We start from the raw sequence: 26,809 nt of genomic DNA on the forward strand, positions 1-26,809 counted from the left end.
AAAAAAAAAAAAAAATACACTGTTTTTCCATGCCGTAACATGAATGGGAAACTCATGTCTATTCCGATAGTCCATATTTCAACAGTTCATTCCGGGTAAATCTCCACGTTAAATCATTGTTCTTCTTTTCTGCGGTACATTGCGTGCTGATTCCACCTCGCTTGGAGATAAATAGTGATTTGCACCGAAGAAACGCGAAGACATATAGATCAGTGCTAGTATTTATTTACAACTTGATAAGGTACTGGAGATTTCTTGAAACATGAATAATGCACCGTGGATCAGGTCTGCCCAGAATACCTTTTACTACGAGAAATACATCCTCAGTTGAACGTGAGGTGTTTTCGGTAGTAATGCAGGTCGATAGGTCGATATCTACCTGTCGAATGCGGAAAGTCACGGATAGACAATGGGTGGCATTCACTGAGATGTTTTGCATTAAAAATCCGAGGGAAACTCCCGGTTGTTGATATTTGCCTCCATTGAAAATTCCATTTTTCTCGAAGACATAACATTTTCCATTCCGATTCAATGGATCCAGGGGCTTCGATGCAATTCCTGGAGTAAATGATATGCTCTGTTGGTATTGAGAGAATCATTAAGGGAAAAGCGTTTCCTCAAGCGACAAATACATTTATATCGTTTGCTTAATAATAAAAAAACAACTACCAAAAATGACATTTTAAAAATGAGAGGGTCTAGCCGGATGGTGAATTTAAAATTGATGGATTTGATGAAATAATTCGATAAAAATTCACTGGAATTCTACATTGACACCGAATTGTATCGGAATCGTTCCGGAGCCCTGGATTTGATTATATAAGTGCAGAAACTGAAGAATTGCAACGATTGCTGTAATTCTTCGGCATTTTAACCCACGAAAATGTAAAGTAGAGCTCAGTACGTAATTCGTTTAGCTCACGTGATTGATAGTGGGATCGACGACGTGGATGTACCGCAGAGATGATATTTCACCTGAAGATAGAACTCTTTGTTCATCCAGGCTCATTAATTATCTAAGGCCCAACGAAGAAATTCAGAAATCCTGATTGACGATTTATCAATCTCACTGGGGAAACTTACATAAAGCATTCTAAAAGTGCCCTCATTTGACTTCCGGAGGAACGGAGAACATGAATGGATAATGATTCATTTCATTTGTGTACCTTCGCAAGTAATTATCTGTGATTTGCTTCCTCCGTCGTTAATCGTTCAACCAATTTCAATCAATGCCAATTAATTCACCAACTTGTTAGCGAAAGTGACTTTTTGAGAAGAGTATGGACATTCGACTTAATGAATTCCGGAGATTCACTAGAAAATTTAATTTTCATTTCAAATTAAACTTTACTGGGATTATGAGAAAATTACAATTTAAATTTCAATTGAAAATTAATCATTTCTAGAATGACAAAGTGACACAATATTTCTATAGAATTCTTCAAATTGTTCTTCAGGTTCATCTGACATCGAAAAAAAAAGTCTAAATGCCGGAAAATTCAGGCTATAATTTCCCGGAATTTTCAATGTACTGGATCAATTATCATTTGAGATAAAAAACTGGATTTTTCAAAATAAATAAGAACTTTAAGGATCTTTAATTGAAATTGAAATCCGTAATTGAAATCCGTACGAAAGAAGCCATGAATATGGGGTCCTCGCAGTTGGGGTAATGAAGTAATTTGTCATAATTTATTTACTTAGCTCTGTTTGCACGGTTTCGTAATTGCTGTATCAACTCTATCTGTTATGTCATACTAGGGAACATGATTTCCAGTCGATTACATAGTGCTCTCGTTACCACACAATGTTCAATGCCTACTCTTGCCTGTTATGTCCTTCAATCTTCATCCCCTGGGTGTCGGATCGATGGGAAAATAAAATGTAACGAATTTAAAATTATAATGAATTATGAATCCTTCAGTTCCACTCCAGAACGTGGAATTTATTTTCATATTTATTTTTGTTTATTCATATTTTCACTGAGGACTCATAACATTCCTTGAATTCCGCCGAAATTCCGAGCTTTTATGACCATTTAAAAAGTGTTTGACATGAAATTGTTGTGACTCGCCCGGGGTTTCATAAAAACTGATGACATTATTTATCGATATTGATAATATTATGGGGTGCTGGAGCGAATGGAGGTGAATGCTCAGACCAATTCTGGTAGAACAGAAATTTGATACTTTCAGCAAAAAAGTTTCGCGAGGAAGCAACTTTTATTTCTTACGCACATACTAGCGAACATTCGAGGATTTAGGTTGATATGCGGAATCAAGCCATTTGGAAATGGTGATACCATTCCTGCTTATTCAAGCAGATTTGGATGAGCAGAAATCCGGAAGTTTCGGAGTTACTGGAATATTCTCGAAATTCAAATAGTTATGCATGGAAAGAGGATGGATTTTACGCAGAAAATAACTGATGGAGTTATTCCACGAGAATCGTTCATTCATTCATTCCTTTCTAAGATCTTTCAAGGTTTCTTCAGTCAAGTTATATTTTTGTTTGTCGTTATACAGAGGATAATGAATGCCATTTTATTGTAATTTTTTTTTAACATCTTCCCTTCTGATATTAAATTTTCACATAAATCTACAGGGAATTCCTGGGAAACCTTTGCAGTTCCACGTAGCTCATAGATTGTGCTCTTTTGTAAATCAAAAAGTAGAGAATAACTCAAATTAGAAACTCATTATTTGGATGGAAAACTTCTTCAATCGACTTCATTGAAACTTCTCAGTGAAATTTGTTATGAAATGAGTTGTGAAAAAATTTACAAGTGCCAGATTGCAGTCAACTTACGGTTATTTTCAGATCCGAAGGAATAATGATTGATTTTCCTTAGAGAGTTGATAACTTCCGGCACTCGAGATTCAATCATAAATCAGGTTCAATGTTGCAGTAAAAATTTTTCACATGATATCAAGTTTATCAAAACGTAAAATCTCAGAATTTCCCGCAAAATCTTGCATTCCATATTGCTTCTCCTAAAATAGAATTCAATATTACTGTTCTTAAAATTAAAAAAATACTCTTACCGAAAGTCTCTGGGGTTTCTAGTAATTTTCGGGTAGAAGCGAGACGGAAATTTACAGCTCCATTTAATTTTTCCAGGAATGAAAAACTTTCAGATATTACAGAGAAGACATTAAGAAATGCTCGGTAATCAATCTTTCCCGGAAATTTTCCTTGCCCGCCGATCGAAAGACTTTGAATTTTTCCTTGGACTCTAGTGCAATTCTCCGTGACCGGTAACGAAAGCTCATACTCAATTTTTCTTGGAATTCATTGGTACCGCGAATTGGCTTTCAATCAATGAAAAAGACTTTGTCGTCGGAAAATTCTCAATTCCTGAGCAAATGGGATTTTTTTTTAAACCGCACTCAATCGAAAGTCCGAAGCAATCCTTTCCCAATAATCGTGCCGATAGTAGTGTGAATAGCTGCGAAGCCAACAAGGTGTAATCCTTTAATCGCTAATAGTGAAACCATGAATTAAATGAGTGTTGCACTAGCGGATTCATACGCCTCAAGTCCTGGGATTAATTAGCAGATCGTAGAATTTTTTTCCAATCATTTAATCGTGAGAGTCAATCCTACAGGAAATAATCGACAAAATTCCAATAATCCGGAAGGAAAGCAACAAGATATTAATTTTTTCAGTGATAATTAATTTCTTGAATGAAACAATTGATCAAATGAAACAATTAATCATTCGACGATTATTTTCTCAAATGATATGAATTTGATGGAATTTTTCTAGAACAGAATATTTTGATTTGAATATAGAAATCGATAAAAGTCTGAAGTCTAATCTCAGTAATTGAATATTTACAATTGCATCCAAAAATTTCTATACAAAAATATAATTTTACGTAATGAGACGATAAAGTTGTGCAATCTTCTCCACGAATGACATAAAAAAATAAAAAGAATGCTTACACAAAATTTTGGAAAGATTTTACGAGGATTGCTATTTTAAAAGGGTGTCAATAAAAAATTGAAAGAATTTCTTAGAGATAGTGAAAAATTGTGTACTTGTTTTTTTTTTCTTTATGGATCATAAAGGGTCATTGTTCAATTCCTCGCGCGTTTTGTTGACGTGGACGACAAAAAAAAATCGTACTCTACCAGAAAAAAAATGGTGGGCGCGGACTATTGCCAGGATGGCGTCATACTCAAACCTATCTTGGAGTACTAAAATTTACTAGTTGGTCCAGTATTTTTTATCGTGCAGCACCCGAATTTTTATGGTCCTCATTGAACGTTCTTCACTGAGCACTGGAATTTTTTTCGCGATTGCACAAGAAATATTCTTAGAGTATCCCCTCGAACCCGGAGAGAAATACTTGAGAAAAATTTACCCTAACGTTCGATAATTGTAACGTACTGGCAATTCAGATATTTTTTTTAGTAATTCGAGTAAAAATGATAATGATTAAGTATTTGATGAAAATGCCTTAATTGGTATAATATTTTTTTCCTGGTAAATATTATCAAAATTTCTCTTCATATGCACTCATAGATTGCAATAAAATGGTGGAGCGAATAATTCGTTTCAACTGTTAGCTGACACGTATTCATATTATCGACCGATCTGAAGCCATAATGTAAAAAAATAGCTGAATTACGGAAAAATTCTCAGCAAGGTGACTTGACACGCAGGCAATTACGATTGAGGACGCAGAACGCGATGGACATTGCGTGCATAATTCACGGACGATTATTTAAACTTTATCGTTAAGTAGCAACCTTGCGATGGCAACATCGGCTTTAAATCCAAGTACAATCCAATGTTGAACGTTGAAGCATTTCTAACTTTCGAAATTACCACCGTGGGCTGTATAATGCATAGAGATTTCGGTAATGAGGTTGCTGATTACGGCATTGATTACAGTGATTGAACGCTGATGAGGAATTCAGGATTTTCATCGATAGTAATTAGATGAAATCTGGTGAAACTGGTGTGCAAAATTATCTTATACGCTGGGAGGGGATAAGATTTTATCAGAAATCGATTCATGATTTCCCCGATTTATGATTTATGAAAAAAAAAATTCTATTGAAAGCTCGGCGAATTCTTCCCAATGGAAAAATATCTGTTGATTTAAGAAATACAAAAAATGCAAAAAATTCAAGTAAATGTCACTTCTACATCGCAAATAATTAATTAATGTATGAAATGTATGAAATATTGCATAAAAGTTCCGCGTACTGAAAAGTTTTCGCCTGACAAACTGGAAACTATTTGTTATTGCAACGAAGCTATCGCTGATTACACCGATAATTATGAAGGTCTTATACAATGAATTATTCCAAGAGTGTGAGACACCCACATAGGAAAAATAGATATTCAGAAATATATTTCATCGCCCACATTGAAGATATATTCAAAATACAAGTTGGATATATTTATGATATAATTCCCGAAAACAACCTATACCACAGTTATAATTTTTGGATTATATCTTATTCGATGCGCGTGCATTGAGAAAAAAAAAGTCTTTCCTCAAGTAAATTTGTTGAAAATAAGAAAATACATTTGGCACGATTACATCTTATGGAAGTATTTCCCCTGCCTTCAACTGGTAGGAACCAAATATATTTGGCAAAAGAATGTTTTTTTTTTCAGTGTATGCGAACGGTAAAACGTAATGTTAAATTAAACTCACATGCGCCAAAATGGCTGGATAGTCCTGCGAGTACAGTAGAAGGGCTCCAACAAGATGTGCAGTTGAAAATGCAACGCCAGCAATGCATGCATATCTCAGACGTATGGGTAGGAGAGCATATGCCATATAAATGAAGAAACATACAGCCCATGCAGCCGCCAAGGGACCGCCAGTACGTAGTTGATCCAATCTCACCGTTGGTGCTCCACTAGGAAATGGATCCGAGTCCCTAGGCCTTTCACTCCCGTCAAATGTCTCTATCTCTTCATCATCGAGAGCTGGCAAATATGCCAGATGAACATTCAGGGCTATCTGCAGTCCGAGCAAGGTCACCAAAACTGCACCACTCACACCCGCCAACCAAACTTCATTCATCCCTGGCCTCGATATCGCTGCTACTAAAACTGAAATCCACACAAACAAATATTTCAGCCAAATTTTATTAAATCAACGCTATCATAGGTGATATGTCTGTGACGCATTGGATTTTTGGCCGAAAATAAATATATGCAATATATATGTGCTCAGATATATTCAGCGTATTGCGGATATATTATATTATATATACCATTTTTCATCCGGGTTAAAATCCGTTTGAATTTTCAATTGTATTATTCAGTCATTCCAGGGAATGGAATTTTAATTGGAAATGTTCACTGCCTTTTTTATTCATCATTGTAAAAAAAAATGAATAGGAAATACAATTGAATTTCTACTGGGTGGAAAGTGCAGGGAAGTAATCGCTGAATTTTGAACTTTCTCAATTATCAATTAATTTCCAGTGCTCTATGCACTCGAAAGTTGAGAATTACCTGACTATTCAAGAAATTAATTGATTCGTCAAGGAAGAGTTCTACAGAAATTTCATGTCACGTCGTTGTTAAAAATTTGAATCTTGTACAAGAAATTTCGAGTATAATTTTCTAACAGCGAAGCCAAGTTTTGCTTGATATTGATTTAACGTCGTCAAATGTTAAAGCGGTCATGCACGGATTTAACATCGTGGTGCTCATTTTATTCGCATTAGCCCCTACTATTAAGCAAATGTTGTTCCAATCGTAGGATTTTCTCCTCCAATTTTCATTTTCTTGGTATGTATGGCCAATTTTTTCTCTCATTTTTCGCTCAACTTGATTCAAAGGCGACTGGAATTATTTTACACGCCTCTTATAAGATGATAATTAAAGAGAAAGTTAATTGAGAAATGAGAGAACTACCTAAATGAGATTCTCGGGATGAAGAAGAATTTCCTGGAATTCTTCAATCTTGAATTGCCATTCGTTCAATTATATTGAAAGGTTCGGGGAATGCTCTGCATTCTCATTATCCCTTAAATTCTTCACGAAGGACTTTCCTCTAATTAATGACTCTCCTGCCGAAAAACCGCAAATTCATCCCCTATGATCTTGCAAGAATAAATCCCAAGAGAAAATTTCAACGGAAAAATGGAAGATTCATGAATAACAATTATATCGAATTTTCCAGAAGGAAATGGTGGTTAAAGCTAGAGAGTCAACAAATGTTAATTCTTATTCACTTTGAATGTTCAAAGGAAAGTCCAGGAAATTTGAAAGCTCAATTCATACGATTTTGAATACATCGGCAAACTTTTTGATCCATGATGTGCAAGGAAATTAAGCCAAAGGATAATGCACCCTTCAGAAAAATGGGAAAGCTCTTCTACAGGGAGTATCAATCTTAATCAGGGTTCTTTTTCATTGAACTATTACTAACGGATCGAGTAAGTCTCTAGGGTTCTTAGTACTACCTCTCGACTTTTCCTGGTCATTAGAAGCTCTCAACGATCCACTTCTCTACAGTTACGGTATTATTCCAGCCTTTAGTAATTGAGAAACGTTTGAAACTGACTCTAGCCGTGAAGGATTATTCGAGCTAATGAAATGATCCAGAAATAGTGCACCTACGTAGGCAGACAGTAGAGAGTGGATTCCTGTCAGTATTTTCTCCGCCAAAGTGAAGAGTTTCTGTGAGTATCTTTATTTTCTACCAGGAAATACACCACAAAGTGCTTCGTGGAAAATAACAGAACCTCTCGTTTAACTCATGCAATTTACAATAGAAGGGGAAAAACAACTATTTTATTGGTTTCCCTCGACGAAAACATTGTCTTTTCAACAACTTTATTGCAAAATGTGATAAACTCGGGAATATTGAATTTTATTGCCAACAGAAATGAACGAGTTGAGTCTATCCTTTTTATATCATTGGTTATGAGAAATTGAATTTTAACTCATTCAAGAATCTTTCACAATTTGACGTGGAGTACAGCATCTACTTAGTGGGTAATTCATGCACGTGAAGAAAAAAAAACGAGTTTTATCATTTTTCCGTGAATTTTAGGCTATTTTTTGCCATTTTCAACGTGCAATATTCTTCCTGCGGATAAAGATTTCAGTTTCAGAGAATGGTCTCTAATATTCATCTTTTATAAATCCTTTCATCCATATAATAGAATAAATAAATAATTCATTATATAAAGAGATAAATTTATTTACGAATAAATGTAATTCCCACCACTCTGGTTTGTATTAAATTTGAATTTTCTCTTTTTGACTCTCCCGCGAGTACATAAAATATTTGCACTTGAGATTTAAATTTCCCTTAGTTAGCAAATTTCCATTGCAAATTAATTATTCCTCTAAGTGTTCTGGTATTCTGGTAAAAGAGCTTAAAAGTGAAAAACAATCAATACTCATAACTTTGGAATATTGACTTGCGGAAGAAATATGGAAATATATCCAGGAAATTCTCCCATTGAATGCCTCGATATTTCTGTTAAAGTTTCTTTTTAATGCTTGAGTGAAGCCCAAAAGGTCAGGGTTTGGATGCATTAGTCCTTATCAACCCCCTGAGGCTGAATAGTCTCTACAATTGACTAGTGACTGATGGACCTATCAAGATCACCAATCACTTGTCCATTCTCACCTGCATAGATGGCGATGCAGGCCAACAGGGTGAGGGACAAGAATAGATTCTCGGATCTACGCAGAAGCCCGATGAAAGACAGATCACTATTGACCACAAGCCTCAGCACTAGGAGTCCAAGGGCAATCGTAAGACCAGTCAGGAGTCCTAGCACGTGTGTCATGTTGCTCTGGTTCATCCTGAGGAAGTACCTCTGATAAAGCATTTCCACCTGCCGAAATAATAATTACCTCAATTAATCATAATCAGATGAAAGGGAAAATTGTAAAATGCAATTCTTCATGGAGAAATCAATTACTATTCTCTGTGTATTGGTAACGTAATGGGTTTGCGTGACTTCGCCTTGGCCTCTGTTCTTGTCCATGGCCCAGGGGTTGGTTTATGGAATGGAAATGTGGCCAACCCGGCGACAGAATCGAATGAATGAAGAGCAGTTTTCCCAGCGTTTTCAATTAATTTTCGAGCTGCTTTGTCGTCTTTTCGGTTTATCCGTTTTGATGGATGAGACGGTGCAGAAAACGGGGAAATTCAGCAATTATTGTTGTACCCTCGAGAGAACTCGTTAAATATTTCGATGGGCTTGATTAAAGTATTTAGTAAAGTAGATTTTGTTTAGCGACTTCAGATTTAATCAGATTGTGAGATAATTCATGAATTTGTTTCCATCATTTGTTTCCATCATTTTCGTAGAAATTTATGGGAAAGTATGTGGAAGATTAATATTTCTCTTTAATTCGATGAGTTCTAGGCGGATGAAATCGAATTGTCGTCGAATGGCTAGTAGTTTTTTTTTGTGGAATATGCACGTGGGTAATCACAAATTTTATGGGGTACGCTCGAAAAACTGACGCGATATTTCCATTTGACGTCTCCCAACGGCATTTTTCGCTATTTTCGTGGTATTTTTTATGACATTTTTTTAATGAAAGGTAAATTCCAAATAGGAAGTCATAGAATTCAATGAGTTTATGACTAACATCTAGAATTATTTTTTATTTTATTTTTTATAGATGAATTTTCGTTTTGACGCGTATGAACTCGATAATTCGGAATATAGAGTAATGCATTGTGAATTATTAAATAAGATTTAATAAAATTATTCAAAAATTTTGGACAAACTCCAATAAGCGCTTGAAAGAATATTAATTATCATTTTACAATCGATTTGGAATTTTGGTTTGAATATTCCCCCAGCTCGAATGGAATCTAAAATTTTGAGAAGAATTTCGACGGGATATGGTAATCATTACCAGGTAATGGATACTTGACCGGAGTGGTGCAAACATGAGACTGAACACTTGAAATTCCTTTTGGACGTCCACTCAGCATGACAATAATTTTGAAAAAAAAAAAAAAACAATACAGGGAAATAGGGGAAAAACGCGATGTCAAGTGACTCGTTACTTTTCCCTGCCACTAGGTCATAAGTTTCTCGTTACGTCGTTGCCAGTGATAATTGGTGACAATTAATTTTAATTGATTGCCGATGTAGGGGACAAAAAAATCAGCCTTGCACTATTTTCAGATGTTTACATTGTATTTTTACTGGGTCTCTGTGCAATGCAGATAATTTCAGTTGTGGACTCGTGGAAGGTCACGTCGGGAGAATGAAATGCAAAATTTGACTGGTAAAACGTGCACCAGAGAAACTCAAGCGGCTCAGATTTTGTGGAGCATACTGTCAAGGGAATTAAGAGTTTCTGGGTGGAAATCGGAGAGAACCGAGTCTGATGGTTGCTGGAGAATTTCGTTAAGATCATCCATGGGAGCTTCTTGGAAGTTTAATGAGGGAAAGCTTTCGCTTTTATTAAAATTTAAACGAGGCCCTGGGTTTATAGGTGAAATTTTTGAGGTCATTCCGTGCTTTTTTAAACTTCTGCTGATTAAATAATGAGAGAATCATATGCGCACCAAGTCTAAAAATATTGTGAAAATTACTTAACCATTTAATTCCGCTGTATTATAAAAGAATTTCGCAATTTTCCTTCATTTCAGGTACCTCCATCTCGATTAATCCAAAAATTCTTTTGAATTAACCGAGAATAAAAAATCGAAAAAGTAATAATCTAGATCTATTTCAATGCGCCCTTAGTAAGAAGTCCGCAGATGTCAGGTCTTCGGTAAATAATTGAACATGTTTGCGCGATTGATTTCTGTTCAATTGACTCAGCTTATAAATTAGATTTTAATAATAAAAGGGTTTAATTGTAATTTCAGCGAACACAGAGAGAAATATTTCATTCAAAAAAATATAATTTCCATCTTGCAATTGTGCGAGAGTCAATAAAATTCCATGTAAAAGAATAAACTTGGGTGTTTAACAAAAAAATGTGGAAAATTCCGGCGAATTGTCAACATGCCAAATGGATTTCAAGGAAAGTGTATTTTTTTTTGCCTTTTTCGGATGAGACCCTTCAATCCCAGGGTGAAAGGTGTTTTAATGAATTGGCACATATCTCCACGACGAAATGGTAAGGCGTGTGATGTTGGGCCAACGCTGTGCCGTTCAACCCAACTGGATGCACTTATCCCAGGGCATATCGTCGACGTAAGTGGTACGTCATGCAAGCAAAGTTTCGAGGACTCGACATCATGCTCGGCTTCAGCTCATGCGACCAAAACTCCCCACCGACGAATCACGAGGTACAATCTAGCAGGATGTGACGAGGTCGGCAAGTACATAATCTAAAATACTGTCATGTCATGACTCATGAACATATGCTCTTCAATTTCGATTTAATTGAAAATTATAGTGCACCCACTGTCTGTGGCATTTATTGCAAAAATTACGAGGGAATTTTATGGGGAAAGAGGTGACCACTTGATACTATGACACGCGTCATTATATTTATGCAGTAATAAAACCGTTAATGCATCTCTATGACTGCCACTAATTGCGTGGTTTACTTGACATTATTAATAATTATTGATAATGCTTCAATCACTCAGAATTTTTTACAACGGATAAAGATAGAATTGATAGTATGTATACGACAATGTAAACATATTTCCACGTGCCAATTTAGAGAAGAAATCCAGAAAAAATATGCGACAAAGCTGGAAATTATTTCTGGCGAAATAAATTGCCGACAAAAAAAGATCATATTATTAGGATAGTGTAGTCGTTGAAATTTCATAAACGCATCTCGGAATTAATACGGATTTCGATTCGTTATCTCATTAATTTCTGTATGGTTCAGTGTTCATAAGAATTAAATTGAACCAAGAATATTGACTGAAAATTTATTTCTTTTTATTCCTTTTTTCTCAGTGCAGTGCAGTTTTTCTGCATTATAAATGAATAATAGTAAATAAATAATGGATAATTTCCGTTATTAAAATAGCATTTACTGAGAGCAGTGCACCGTTCAAATAATTGCACCTTCGAACATGATTTCCGAAGTACCCATCGTAAATAGACAAGCCGAATGAAATAAATTTCATAAGTGAATCCCCAAGGCCTGTTTGCACCAAACTCTGTTAGCTATTTAAACCCCAGGGTAAATTTGTCCCTGTGAACCCTATGAGCAATCTGGCTGTTAACTGGAGGTGGTGCAGCCGGCCCTTAAAGATTTATAGAGTCCTCGCCAAAATAGATTGACTTCGAGAGAAGTATTTTCTCTCTGCACAGAGGGAAAAACTTCCTTGATGCTAGAAAAGAACTTTCTAAGGGTCAAGAAAATTTTTTTTTGTGATTCTTAAAAAAGTACACAGTTACAAACTATTTTATAAAATATTTATCGCATTTATAGTTCCACTGAATTTTCACGCAACTTCTCCATCGGAAATTTCAAGTTTTCGGTAAATTCCGTGAATTTATTTTTCAATTTTTTTTCGGGAAATTAAATAAATAATAAATAATTGAGGAATTCTCATTTTTTTCATTTCTCAAATTTCATTATTTTTTCTATTTCTATGATTGTTTTAAATAAATGTATTAATTGAAAAAGTTCTTTAGAATCAAGAAAGTCGATCTTTAGCCTCAAGAATTTATTTCCCAGCGTGAAGAAACTTTTTCTCCCTAGGTGTATAGTTCCCTCAACTGGCAGTTTTTGCTGCTACCCCGAGGTCCAGACGTATCCCCTGAATTTTCAATATCGCATGAATTTTTTCGTCAAGTTTTTTCAGTTAAAATTTTCACCATGACCCGCAGTTTTTATTATACATTATCCATCCATTGAATCCCACGCTATTTAATAGCGAACGCAAAAACTAATAATAGAGAAGAATATTCTCCCCTGGAAAAATAATGTAGGCAATGCCTCTGCATTTGGCATGTTTCTTCATCTCTCATTTTCGATTAAAATCCAAAAAAAATGTTGCGTGAAGCTCACGATGAAACTTCGCGGCAGTGCTGGGAAAACGTGAGAGGATTTTCCGACGTGAGTGAATAGTATTTTGACACAGGACATGTGAGGTATTACACGCCTGGTTAACGTATCCCAGGGATGTTATTCTCGCATCGTCTATTCTCCCCATAAGATTTTCTATTTTTATGAAACAATGGGAAACTGATAGAAGTTATTGTTAAATTGATTAACACGAACACCCGGCGTTTTCGAAATTCAATTATCTGGGATTCCCCGATAATTGCTATCAGCAGCTTCGTCAAGCCTAGTCAACGTCAACATCAATCACTATTATCGTCTCCAAGATGCTGATCCTTGATTAAAACTCGAAAAAGAAACTGCGTGAAGCTTTTGCGTTGAAATTTCGCTGCACTCCTGGGAAAATGTGAGAGGATTTTCCGACGCGAGTGTATAATAGTATTCTGACACAGTACATGTGAGGTATTACACGCCTGATTAACAGATCCCGCAGGGATGTCATCCTCCCTATAGCCTATTCTCGCCTATTCCCCTCAGAATATTTTCCACTTTTATTAACAAATGGAAAAATTACAGAAATTATTGTCAAATTGATTAAAGCCAACACCCGGCGTTTTCGGAATTCAATTATATCTGACTGCCCGATAATTGTTATCAGCCCCTTCGTCAAGTGTAGTTAACGTCCCGGAGTTTATAATTATTATCGTCTCCAAGATGCTGAGGGAATTGCGTATGGATTGTGGGGAAAATTGTTTTGACGTTGGAAAGTTTTACCTGGAGATTCTTGAACCTGTGCGATGAACAGAGGGCACTGAGGAAACGGCTCAGGGCGCATGTTCTTCTGCTATCAGTAAGACCAGCATTCAGAGCGCATTCAGACACTGGCTCTCGACCTGTCGTCGCCAGACTTACGCCAATTTCCGATCCTACGCCCATCTGAAAAGTTAGGGAAATAGTAAATAATTGTTTTTCCTTGGGGCATGTCTATTTTTTTCTGTCGTGGCACCAAACTTTTTTATTGAAAATCCAAGGAACTGCACTGGTATGAGGAATAAACTTCACAAATTACAAAATCACGCACGTAATTAATTTTCCGGTGATTTTTTTAGAAGTTGTCGCCATTGTCGGGAGAAAATTCGGAAAACTTTTGGAAAAATTGGAAATTTTTTCATGCAAAAATACAATGTCTCGTTTTTATTTTATTCAAATTATGGGAAAATTAATAAAAGACTTGATCTCAAATGTTAAAAGATCATAAACCTGAGGGATGAATAAAATCATTTTGCTTCTGAAAAGTGTGGGATACTATTGTTGAAAGGCCTTGAATGGATAATGAAATGTTCCATTAGCTGTTGATTTAATTGAGTTCTAAAAACTTGTGGAACTCCATACCCTGTTGAGGGTAGTTACCGTTTTTTATTCATACTTTAATTCTACTACCGTCACGGTTTTATAGGCCGTCCATTTCACCAGATCGTTACGTCTCCTACTCTCGTCTTCATTGCCTTCTTCTTTTTGCGATATTTTACAAGAATTTATCAACACCCGAACGATTTAAAGGCCTTCCAGATAATCCCACGAGTTTCCAAATGATTCCCATACTCATGACAAAGTAATTACTCAATTACTACAAAAACTGCCGTTAAAATGTATTGTTTCCCATAAGCAAGTTGCGAGAAAAAAATCATTCCGGCTCTGAACGACAGAATCTTAATTGCGCTGTTCTATTTTCTACTTCTTTTAGTGAAAAAACTTGAAGAGTTAATTTAGGAAGTCACATGAAAAAACTCGTCTCGTTCAAGAAAAAAAATAAATACTTGAATTAAGTGGAGTCATAATTATTATTAGAATCGTGGGAAAATTAATTCCTCATTGGTATGTATTAAAAATTGAATATAATATAATCAAGGGTAAATATATACTTAAATTAATCTTGAATGGGACGAGAATAAAAATGATTCACAAATTTAGAAACTGTCGGGGAAATTTGTCACGTGCCCTCAAACACTTCCTTGGATAATCGAAATACTTTTGGTCTGCCAAATGCTTCAATTATTTCATTAGTCTCTCCAATGATGTGACAAAATCATTTTGAAGAGCACCCGAATAATTAAGGTTCACTGAGATATCCCCGGATTTTTTTATATACTATTTTTTATATATTTTTAGTTAGTATATTCATCTATATATTTTTAAAAGGGATTAGTTTGAAGTGCTGCTGCTTGTGTGATAATTGCTTCCTCAACCGACATTTCTTTTCGTAAGCACGTTTTTATTACGGAAACCATGAGCGTTAAACACTTTGCCCAATAAACCGATCAATAAGTTTTTAATTTTGAATTCGCCCTCAACCTTTCTGGGGTGTTAATCTCCTCCATGAACAAGGAGTTAAAAATTAATGAATGGATTTAAATGCTGCAACAAAATTTCATGAGATAATGAAAAAAAGTTTATCCAATCAGGAGTGCATGAATAAAAATTCTCAAAATACTGGGATTTCTCAAATATTTATTACTTGTATCTTCTCGTGCAAAAAAATCAATATTGAAGAAAAATCCATTAATCTAATTAATTAAATTTTTTTATAGTGAAATTTATTTAAAAATAAAATTTGGGATTCAATTTCCCACTCAGAGGAAAAATCAAACCTATCCCTCTCTTGATTTTTCTGATTTTTCAAATATAATAATATTTTAGATTTTTATTAAGGATACATTTGAATTCGATCGACTTACGGTAACGATCGATGGTCTAGGTCCTCCAGTAAAATGTTCGATAACTTCCCAATTCGATTTTTTAACAGGTGTATGGGGTGTTCTTGGTGTATTCGGAGAATGTGGGCCAGTGCTGGGAGTTGGTGCTCTTGAATTGGCCTCACGATCCAGTAATAATTCAATAGTCGGTTTTCCTCTATCACCATTAGTCACATGTTGCCGAAGACTCGCCCATCTCCTGGTGCTCTTCACCGATCCCCCGGTCATCGTCCTTGTATCACTGAGTTCTCCCTGCAAAAAAATGAATAATTCCTCTTTCATTACATATAGTGTAATTTTTCTAATAAATTAAAAATTAAACTTCGATACATCTAAAAATAAGGATATGTGAAATGTGTGATAAATATTTTCACACATATTATTTCCATTTTCGCAATCGGACTCAAGACACAAAAAAAAAATTTCCGAGTCATCATTGAAGTACTCCATGACAGTATTTGTTCAGTTATCGTGACGAAACTCATTTTTGAAGAATCCGGGAATTTGAAAAAGTAATGAATGAATGGAATTTACATACGAGAAGAAAAATCATTTGATTTCACCAACGGTTGGCACCGAATCGGAGATGAATTTTGAAAAGGTGACAGAGGTAGACACGTTATAAAAATTGCATTTTCGGCCTTTTTGGGGCGTAATGGATCGATGTAATATAAAAAATACAAAAAAAAACATTTAAAGGATTACAATGCTTCTATTTAAAGGGGAAAATCAGTCAATTCCACTGCTGTCAACTGCTATTCACTGGTTATACAACTGTCAGGGGGTGAGAATCACACGCTATTTTCAAAAGATGAAAGAAAATGAGTCTAATAATCTTTCCGACCCCCATTTTTCTCCCCTAAAAACTCAATCTCGATTACATTCTCTTGGGATAATGAAATTCAATATTTTTTATGAAAACGTATCTCCTCTTCATACTGGAAAGTAGTCATCGCGAAAAAAAAAACATGAAAAAAGTGCAGCAAGAGATGCGATCACAAAGAAGCACCAAACAAAAGCGAGTATCAATTTCAGGTCGTCCAGCCATATTCCTGGAGGCTACGATGGAGAAAAATGCCAGGGGCTGGAGTGGGCGATGGAATAAAGTATAAAGATATCGAGTACATCATGCCACTCCCATCGACGAAAAACAATTCCAAATAAATGCACCCATCTCAACCATGAATTTCATCAATATCACTATTTTTACGTTTTCCTCTTTCATGTTTCCCTCTGTACTCGCTTTCTTCTACTCTCAATACTTTTGTTGTCCGTCCAAAAAGTCACGTCATTAACTGGTTAGAAAAAATTGAGTGGAATTTCAACCTAGCGGATAATGGAATGCAAGGAAAAGTTTCTCGATGTTGCAATAAAAATTTGTCAATGTTGGAAACGAAGTTCCTTGGCTAGAATAATTAATAATATATTTTTTAATGAAAAAATTGTCTTTTTCAATTGAATCCTAAAATTTTAGACGTATGAGATTTATGACGTATTTAATATATTATTTTTAGATGTATGTAATATGTTATTTATTTTATTTATTTAACATAGGAACTGCAACTTTTCGGAACAATATCGAATTGAGTCTTTATTAATGCTAAAGACACGAATGACGGAATAGATGAATTAAATTATTTAATAAAATATTATTGTCTACACTTTTTACTGAAATTCCCGTAGTGTTTTTCCCTTCAGTTTTCATCAGAATCGAGGAATATTGTTCTCCCATTCCACGAGAAAAGAAAATGAATAAACACGAATTCTTTTGATCGGGAGCGTAAATAAAAATAAACTTGATATTCGCAGATGCGAAACCCGACTCGTGGATTCATATCCTCGAATTAGAATACATCTGTGGATTGACGAATAAAATAAATTCAAATCGAATTCCATGGTACCGAGAGTCACACAATTTTTATTGATAAAAAAAAAATTTTTTTACCCAAATGTCGTACGTATGAAAGCATTTACAATACTCCTAATACATATTTACCTACTCGCAAACATGTATTTGACTTGCTGGGGATGCTCTTCTCCTTCATTAATTTTCCTTTTAAAACATAAATAGAAAGAGCGTAGCTGTAAAGAGTCGTATTCAAGGAGCCTTGAAATAGCACTTTAGATGTATTTTAGGCGAATCACCAGTTTGAAATTGCAAGGGAGTGGAAAAGTTTAGAGAGAGTGCCCCTCCGGTGAATTACGTAGAAATTTGTGTTTTACAGAGTCCTGAAAGTGGCAGGCTGCTCAGTAAACCTGAAATGTGAAGGTACAACTTCTTGAAAAGGGGAATTGACCCTTCCGAGCAAATCTTCACGCAAAGAAAAAAATTTATTTCCCTCCAGAAATTTCACTTGCCCATTTCCTCGATTGTACCAAGTTAATTCAGTTTTTCGATTTACTTTCTCCATCCATCATATTACTACTGTTTATCCATGTTTTTTTATTTAGTCTAACAAATTGCATTATCTGTGCAAAAGATGCAGAAGTCGACTCTTAATTTTTCTGAATCGTTATCAATCAATTGTTATAAATAATTTCATCAAAATTAAAAGATATTCTAATAAATGTATTATAATATAAAATAAAATGAAATGCATTTGATATAAACTCAATTATTTTATTTATTTGACGGAAACCTGAGAATTTTCTGTCCCCAAGTGAATTTTCACCCTTTTATTCATCTTCTAACTAATATACTCAGATATCATCGAGATCTTGTAGGAAAAGAAATGGAACTTCATAGAAATAGAAAAAAAAATGAAAATTCCCGAGAATTTAATTCTCCCACCTGCCCCCCCTCCCCTTCTTCTGAAATAACATTGAATAAAGAATCCGTCAACATTACAATAAACTCTTTTATTGAATCCGCCGAGTGGTAAAAAAATGGACATCACTCATAAAGTTTAAAAAAAAAAAGTGGCAACCAATGGAAAAAGCCGTTCTTCACGTGCGACTGGACACAAACGGCTGACATATAAACAGCCCCGTGGACAATTGGTGAAAACAAATGGGAAAAAATGTGGAAACAGCAGTAACATATACCGAATTAAATGAAACAAATTTTCTCAGTGAAAGGCTGGACAGGTTTGTGGGACAGGAATAACCGAAACGAAAAAATAGTTCATCCAGTGTGAACACAAGCACATGTTATTTCCCGACAACACTGCGGTCATTCTGCTCATCACATCTCCCAATGTTCGATACCTATGTACGAGTAGTCTTGGTTATGTGCTGAGTATTCAGCACTTGTGTGTGAGGTCGGTGTTTATATACATTTACTTAATGCAATCACATAAGCAGAACCCTCGGGTGCAACGTCACTAATGAGTAAACAATTTCTATTAGGTCGCCAGTTGCCTATAGTCAGTCGATTGGATTGAGTAATTTTATCCTCATTGTAAATATCTTCGGGGATGATGATTTTAGGGCTGAATTTATTTCTGGAAATTTCAGTCATACACACACATGCACACATAGTGCTCAATCCAAGTCAAATTAGAAAATCTGAAAATCGGACGATTACAAAATTTCCGTTTGCAAGTAAAAATCAGATTGTTTTATTTATATTCCTAACTCCGAATTAAATTTCTATTCAAAATGAAATGAATAAAAATTTGTACGAAAATAGAAATTATTTGCAATTCCAGAGAAAAAAAACGATAGTATTTTTTCAAGTGTAGATTATTTACAGTGCGCTTCGCGTAGAGATATTTATTTAAAAAATTGCATCAATCGTATAAAGCAGGGGAAATTAAAAAATATCACGAAGTAAAATTGAATAAGATCGAATAAAATTTTCCAAAATGACAGATTTATTTCAATTGAAAGTCATACCGAAAAGAAAAATCATCTCGAGTGGATCTCTTGACTGAAGTGAAGAAAGAATTTATCAAGATGGCATTAAGCTGGCCCCTGAGTCACTCCAGTCCTCATGGCTGAACAATGACTGGAAATTCTCCATCATGAATACCTCATTATCCTGATAAGCGTGAAAATGAACGTAAAAAAATTCGCAAAACTCGATGACCTTTACCGATTGAGACAATGAAAATTAATCATATCACGAATAAAAAAAAATTGAGTGTCAGGGAAACGAGGAAATGGGCATACGGACGAGGCAGATGTCTCGATAATCACGTTATCAATTCAACTAGCCGCTCTGAATTCCGCAATTATAACGAGGCACTTGGTAAAATCGATCCCATCTAGATCGAACGCTTCATTTTTCCAAGTCTACGCCCTTGTATTGTTTCCTGGGGATCTACATCTCTATCATAAAGAAGAAGTTCGCTGATGCTCGACGATATTGAAGAATTTCGCAATTTTGAAGCTGAAGACAGTTGGGAAGAATTTCATATTCGATATGACTCTGGTCCATATTTCAATTTTTTCCTCCGAGGTATTTTATCCCCCGTTGTAAGTTATTATTTTTTGTCTTTCAATTTTTTTTATCGAAAGAAATTCCGCAAGGTAAAGTCTTGCCTTCCGAAGTATTCCGTATTCCCGCAATTTATACTCAAGGCTGCAAATATTTGAGTATTCCTTTAGATTATTTCATTGTTTCAGTAGCAAATCAAGTATAAAATTCACTTGAAGTAAGTGTATTATCACGCTTGTTTCAATTTTACCGTGTACTTTTTGCGAAATTTTTTGTAATCACTTCTTTTTCGTGCGTACAATTTTTCATTCGTTTTATCGATTGCTGTGCAAAATTTCAGTCATTTCCCGGTGAATTTATAATCTCGGAGTACGTAATGGATTCTCGATCATAAGTGATATTCTCGTAGCTATCCCACGCGCCTTCGATTTACCGAGTGAACAATTGGTACTCGTTAGCGTTGGTACGTACTGCGTAAATCGATTCGCCTACCCATCGTGCAGGGCTATATTAACGCCCACCATCGCAATATTGTGACCACTAGAAAAATATTAACCCAAAAAATTGTCAATAAAGCGCCGATTTTTTTTTGTAACAGAGCTACTTTCATCGTGTCATTTCACCAATTATCAGTATGATTCGGGATTTCAAATTCAATCAAAAGTTTTTTGGTTGTTTTTTCTTTTTTTTCATTGAAAAGTATAATCTAAATGAAGGAAAATAAACAGGCGGGGGTCTCTATCTCAATGATTGGCGGAGATATCAAAGTTTTGTTGTTTTATCCTCTAAAATGTTTTCTTAAATTGAATTAAGAGATGTTATAGGACAAAAAAAACAAACCCATAGCTTTCGTCGAAAATTTTCTTAGCTTTAAAAAAAATATTCTTTTTTATGTATCTACACATAAAAATAAGTTTTGCTACGGCGTACTCGAAAAGAAAATTTCAAACTGCCATTTGGGTTGTTCCCCAGGATTTTTATTTTTTTGTTCTCTTCCATTCTTAAAAGTTCAGAAAAGTATTTTTAACGACAATATATTTTTAAAGAACGTTAAACCAAGTGTTGTAGTGAAGTTATCTAGGAAATACCGAATCCATTTTTTTTCTTTTTCAAAATGATTAAGCAGATGAGCTTCTTCAAAATGGAGTCAATTATTGGTAATGAAAAATGAAAAAACACGGGTTCTTGACGCATTGGATAGGGGATTTTTGTAATGCTTTCTATTACGTTCACCACTCGACGAACGAGAAACGACTCTAATCAACTTATCGTACGTAGCTTAATCGGGTTCAGACTTATCAGACGAGGACGAGGTAGTGACTCCACCGTTCTAGGGTTTTCAGTCCTGAGTACATCAAGCCCACGAGAATTTACGAACACAATTTTTCTCTCGTAATCGTGAGCCATCTTCCCTCTCCTGAAATAGAATTTGTTATTTGTCGAGTATTTGAGAAGAGACGGAATCGATTCAAGTAGTATGATTCTTCTTGAAACTCGATGTTCAATGCACGAGAATAAAAATAGATGTTATCGAGAGAAAAAATGGATTTCATGTTTGAGAATTTTTTCCTCTGAAGTATTTACTGAGGATTTATGATAACGATAAGTATTGTATTTTCAAATGAAAACCAATCCTCCGATTGATCTTGTAATTCGCTAGATCAATTCAAAATCTACTTCACTTAATTACGCGACTATACAATTTTTACGTTGCCCTGCACTGAAATTTTCAAATACTCATTCCATTTCCATTTATGAATTGATGGAATATCTGATCCAAAATAGGGAAGAGTAAATAAGAATAAGGGAAATAATCCATGATATTGAATTTTTTAATCAACATTCAACTGATTCAATGATTATCGAATTATTGAATTAATCAATGGCAATATCAGGTTCATAAATAATTGAATTGGTTTTTTTTTATCGAATTGAAACGTGAGTTGATGGTGTGGAATGCAGAAAGACTCGATCCAATTTAAACATTTGCTGAGCGTCGTCGACTGAGGAGACATTCCGTGAAATAATCATCTCGCGAGGTCCATCTCGGTTGGTGTTTTTTCAGGAACACATGTGCAATCAAACTAGAAATCGATAAGGATTGACAATTAACGGTTACCTGATGGCTCCTTCGGCTTCCCCGCAGACTCAACCGCTGGCCCCAATCCCGTTTTGGCAACTCTCCGCACTTCTCCATCTCCTTTTCAACCACTGGAATTCTCCTTATCTCCTTATTTTCAATTTCAACTTCTCTTTTTATCTTCACTTTAATCGTACCAATCCGAGGGCCAGTCGTGGCTTCGTACTGACGTTTTCGGTTACTCCATTATTCCCGGTCCCTAGAAATAGAAGAGAGACAATTGCTCGTGAATAAGTTGTCATGCTCTTATTCCGGATTACTCCCATTGTTTATTTTTATGCTTCATTTAATGTTCAGGGTTGGATGTTGACAACTGGTTCAAATTAAAGTTTGACTCTTAGGTACTAAATATTTATCGGCTCGTGAAAACTCACGGTCTTTAATGGTGGAACTCGCGGTTTTTAAATTGAGGATTCAATTCTTAAAATTTTGGGATTTTGGATAATCTGGAAATTTCAAAGACAAATTTTTATATTAAAAAATTTTTTTAACTCAAGAATTTCACGAGGGTGAGGATTCCATAATTAATTTTTATTTTCAATGAAATTTGAAACTTCTGATTTTTTTCGGATTAAATTCTATAAATTTTATTGGAAAATTAATAAACCCCAGAATTTGTTTCGCATTGGGTTTTTACAGATATATATCCTTGAATCTAAGAGAATATCAAAATTTTCGTCAAGTCCTTTCTGCACAGTGGAGTTTGCGCTATAAAAATATATATAAAATTTTATCATCTCTCTTAGATTGAGACATATCTCTCGAAAACTCCCTTGTGTGGAAAATCCACTTGCTCCCATTACTTTTTATAACTGTTTTATTTCCCCCTGAATCGAATTGAGTGATCCCCTAAAAGGAGTAAAATATTCCCTGAAAATTATGTATTTTTTCCACAGCGAAATATGACTGAGGATAATTTACCCGATTCCCTTACAAACCTGAGAAACTTTTAAAGCGATCGGTAATTTCTATATCTAATTTTCCAAGTAATTCCCATAATTGTTAATGAATATTTCAGGAAATTAATTTTGTTTGTAACGGTATATTACCAACGACAATCACTCAGGAGCGGAAAAAATTCCCAATGAACTGACGTACCATCCAGTGCTCCATTTGCGTTAAATAACAAATGGAGGAAAAAGTTGTTCCCCATGACCTTCTCCCGCCTTATCTTTGGTTTTTTACATTTGGTGTATACATTCTTAGTTATCTCATTAGTAAGGAGAATCACGCCCGTGAGATTACACGGGAAAAGCTGAGAAAAAATTCCAAGGACCTTCTCCTAAATGATGTATTACCATGCTATTTACGAAAAAAGGAATGCCCTGGTTTTGACGCCCTCTTTGCAGAGATAAGTGGCGTCCTGAATTTTCACGAAGGGGTGAATCTAAATTACCTACCCTCTAAACCTGCGAGAGAAACGCAAGTACATGAGAAACCATAGAGCAATGGCATTTATGTTACTTGAAAAGAAAAATAGCAAAGAGGCGAAAATTCACGGTTTTCCCTCGCGGTGTGAAAAAAAAAATTTCCCCATGAATTTTTAACGGGCCAGAAGAATAATGAACTTTTATTCTCATTAATTAACTTCACTCCAACCGGGAGAAAAATAAAACTCTTGTTTCCTTCGGTGAAGGCATTTTTCCCTCACTGGAAATAAAAATGTAAATTTAATTAGAGGTTTTTTTAGCGTCTGAAGAAATACGGGTTTTGTGGGAGAGAACATGTTCTCTCATTTTTTCATAAGCCGCACTGTAGTTGAATTCAACCCTTTGGGGATGGCAACAATGCGTCGAATTTTTAGCAAGCATTAGGAGAATGTTATGAGAATAATTCACAAAGAAATTTTCGATGAACAATTTCATTAAAAGTTCATGAGAAGTAAGTGGAAAAAATTCATTCTGACTCCAGTGGTCTTTGGGGTGCAGTCATTTTAAGAATTTTCTCCGCACGCTTTTCATGTAATTTTCTATTTCCCGTCATATTTTGAGTTTTTAATTTTGAGCAAAAAATAGCCTGATGCAGTGAAATGAGAAATGCTTAAATTACCTAGTTGAGGTAAACGTATATTTTAACTCCCCCATAAGTTTTCAGCAACCAGTCGTGTCCTCTTATTTTAAAAAGAAAATGAAGAGAGAAGTGAGGCAGAAACATCAAGGAGATAAATACATCGATAAATACTCGTGAGGTAAAATCTGGTGTCCCTGATATTCCGCGACTCCCACCCCCTCCATCACAGTTTCCACGACCAGTGAGTGATATTAATTCGATAATTTTAATTAGCTCCAAAAGGGCAGCAGCAGAAAAAGTTAAATTTAGATTCTGGTGAAAGTGTTCAAACTTTTTGAGAGAAATCCATCTTTGTTATGAAATGAATCAATATTAACCCGAAATGCGAAATTCTTCTCATTTTGTCATTTCACTTCTGAATTATCATCTCTTCACCGCTCAGACATCGGCGAATCCCTTAAATACGCAATGAAACCTCAAATTACGGGAGTCTTTTCACCCTTAATCAAATTAAGCATCTCCCCTGAAAATTATTCCTGAACTTTCTCTGAAGTTTCAATTTCCATCCAACCGTGATCGCCCCTTTCCGCATAAAGGAACATTCCTCTCATCACGGCCAATTATTTCGCAAAACATCGAAAGACAAATGTAATCTCAACCGTTTTCATTTAATTCCCTCCCATTTCTGTGACTCCATTTCGTTATTTTTATGGGAATTAATCGGAGATATGGGTGGGAGGGACACAAAAAAAGTATTGTCGAGTGCCCTAAAGCCGTCTCGGTATAGAAACAGTGACTTGATTAAAGGCGATTAATTCCCTCCAGAGGGTGACGCTGAGATTAATTACCCGAGGACACGTCGGTTAGACCCCCAGTATATTCGCCATTATCTCAAGCGAAAATCTCATTGTCATTACGAAACGGAATTTAATTACACGTCGAAATTCTTTGGTTGGAATTTTCAGTACAATTCAATATTTTTATTGCATAGATTCCAGAGGTATTCAATTTTAAAACCCGTGAAAATGTTGAAAAGTCAATTGTCTTTCAAAAAGTCATGTTGAATTTCATTTTTTTTGGGATCGTCACTTATTATGGAACCTGAAAGACCCGATTGTCTGGAATTTTTAAGATAAATGAGAGATTCAGATGAATAAGAAATTTGTGATTTGTTAGAATTGATATTTAATTCAAATTTACATAATTAAAAATTCAGATATCTTGGTGATTCAAATTTCAAAAAAAGAAATAATTTTTTCCATGGATTTTTTAGGGGGTGTTTTGTTATGGAATTCTCTCCGTGAAAATCCAAAAAAAAACGACATTCATCAAAAAATTCATGAAAAATGCTGAAGCCTCGTTTTGGTGGCCCAGAAATACAAAACATTTTTGACTATGGATAGGGGATTCAATGGAGCTCTTGTCGGATCGTAAAATATAACAGTTATGTCGGGTGTTACACTCCGGCACTTTCTCACGAGCTTTATCTTGCTGTCATACCAAGGATAGCTATCAAGCCAAGTTTCAATTTCAACGAGACCGTTACAATCCCCTTCAGCAAGATTGTCCAGGCGTTTAGAGCCCAAGGGGTTTTTCTCTCGTTTTTTCCATGACACGCGGCACCAACATGCGGGAGTGAGGAATACTCTGGATAAACTGTTTTTTATCGAGATAATCCAGGAATCGAGGAATTTTTATTTTGCACGTCGACATTAGTTTTAGGACTGTACTTGCGGTCGTTCCACTGGCTGAGAATATTGTTTTAAATTAATCCTCTTCTACCCTAGATTTTTTAACTCTCATCTCATTTTTTTGTCCTGCAAAATTTGAAAATTACTCTTAACAGTTCGAGGAAAAAAAACTGAAAATTTTCAACGATTCGTGGTTGATGAATCATTTAATTTCGGGAATATCCTGGTAATTATCAATTATCAGGTCGATAAACTAAAAAAATTGAAACTTCAAACGAATTTTCCTGAATTGTGAATATTTATAAAATCATTAATATTTTTCATGTTGAATTTTCATGAAAGTAACATTGATTATTTTGTGAAAGTACTTTGAGAATACTTTGAGAATAGAAAATGAATGAACCTTGGCAGTGTGAACTTCATCAGATTTTCGTTGTCACCCTCGTCAAGACTGACATCCATTATTAGTGTGAGATTGTCTAGCTCCGTACAGTAAACGCAGGATAATGTTAAATAAAAATTGCATAAAGTTCTTAAGAAGCCCTACGCAAGGTTCTCTACACAACCACTCAGAAGCCAACCTGATGCTCCCACGCGTCTTCCAGCCATGTCCCAACTTACACTCCAGTGATCATGTACAAGAAAAAAATTCAATAAAAATTCGGAATCTATTTAAAAAAAAAAATATTCATTAGACATGACAAGTTATACAGAAAAAAATGTAATTGATAATGAATTTTCGCGTTTGCAACAAAAGTCTCGTTTGCGTGGATGAAAATTCGTGGACTAGTTGTTATAAACGTCAAGAATAATCTGCATACGGGACCATCACTCTCTAAAACTCCTGAAATCGTTGACTTGAGAATGAAAAATAGGACGAATT

At 35.2% G+C, this 26,809-nt stretch overlaps 2 protein-coding genes across 3 annotated transcripts in view; one reads left to right on the forward strand and one right to left on the reverse strand.

Moving 5' to 3' along the window:
* LOC105268514 (uncharacterized) overlaps positions 1-26,809 on the forward strand; it is an 85,259-nt gene that overhangs the window by 40,222 nt on the left and 18,228 nt on the right. The window lies entirely within an intron of this gene.
* The window catches only part of LOC105268525 (adenylate cyclase type 6), a 62,427-nt gene that overhangs the window by 27,355 nt on the left and 8,263 nt on the right, over positions 1-26,809 (reverse strand). Inside the window, exons 2-6 of one of the 2 annotated variants that reach the window (XM_011308157.1) lie at positions 22,205-22,424; positions 15,687-15,956; positions 13,726-13,887; positions 8,624-8,834; positions 5,678-6,081 (exon numbers count right to left, since the gene is read on the reverse strand). In XM_011308157.1, the coding sequence (XP_011306459.1) occupies positions 5,678-6,081; positions 8,624-8,834; positions 13,726-13,887; positions 15,687-15,956; positions 22,205-22,282 (1,125 nt within the window). In that variant the 5' untranslated portion in view covers positions 22,283-22,424. The remainder of the gene's footprint in view (positions 1-5,677; positions 6,082-8,623; positions 8,835-13,725; positions 13,888-15,686; positions 15,957-22,204; positions 22,425-26,809) is intronic. The other variant, XM_011308167.1, reaches the window with a different exon arrangement.

Source organism: Fopius arisanus, unplaced genomic scaffold (assembly GCF_000806365.1).
Source record: "Fopius arisanus strain USDA-PBARC FA_bdor unplaced genomic scaffold, ASM80636v1 scaffold00003, whole genome shotgun sequence".
In the NCBI taxonomy this organism is placed as follows: Eukaryota; Metazoa; Arthropoda; class Insecta; order Hymenoptera; family Braconidae; genus Fopius; species Fopius arisanus.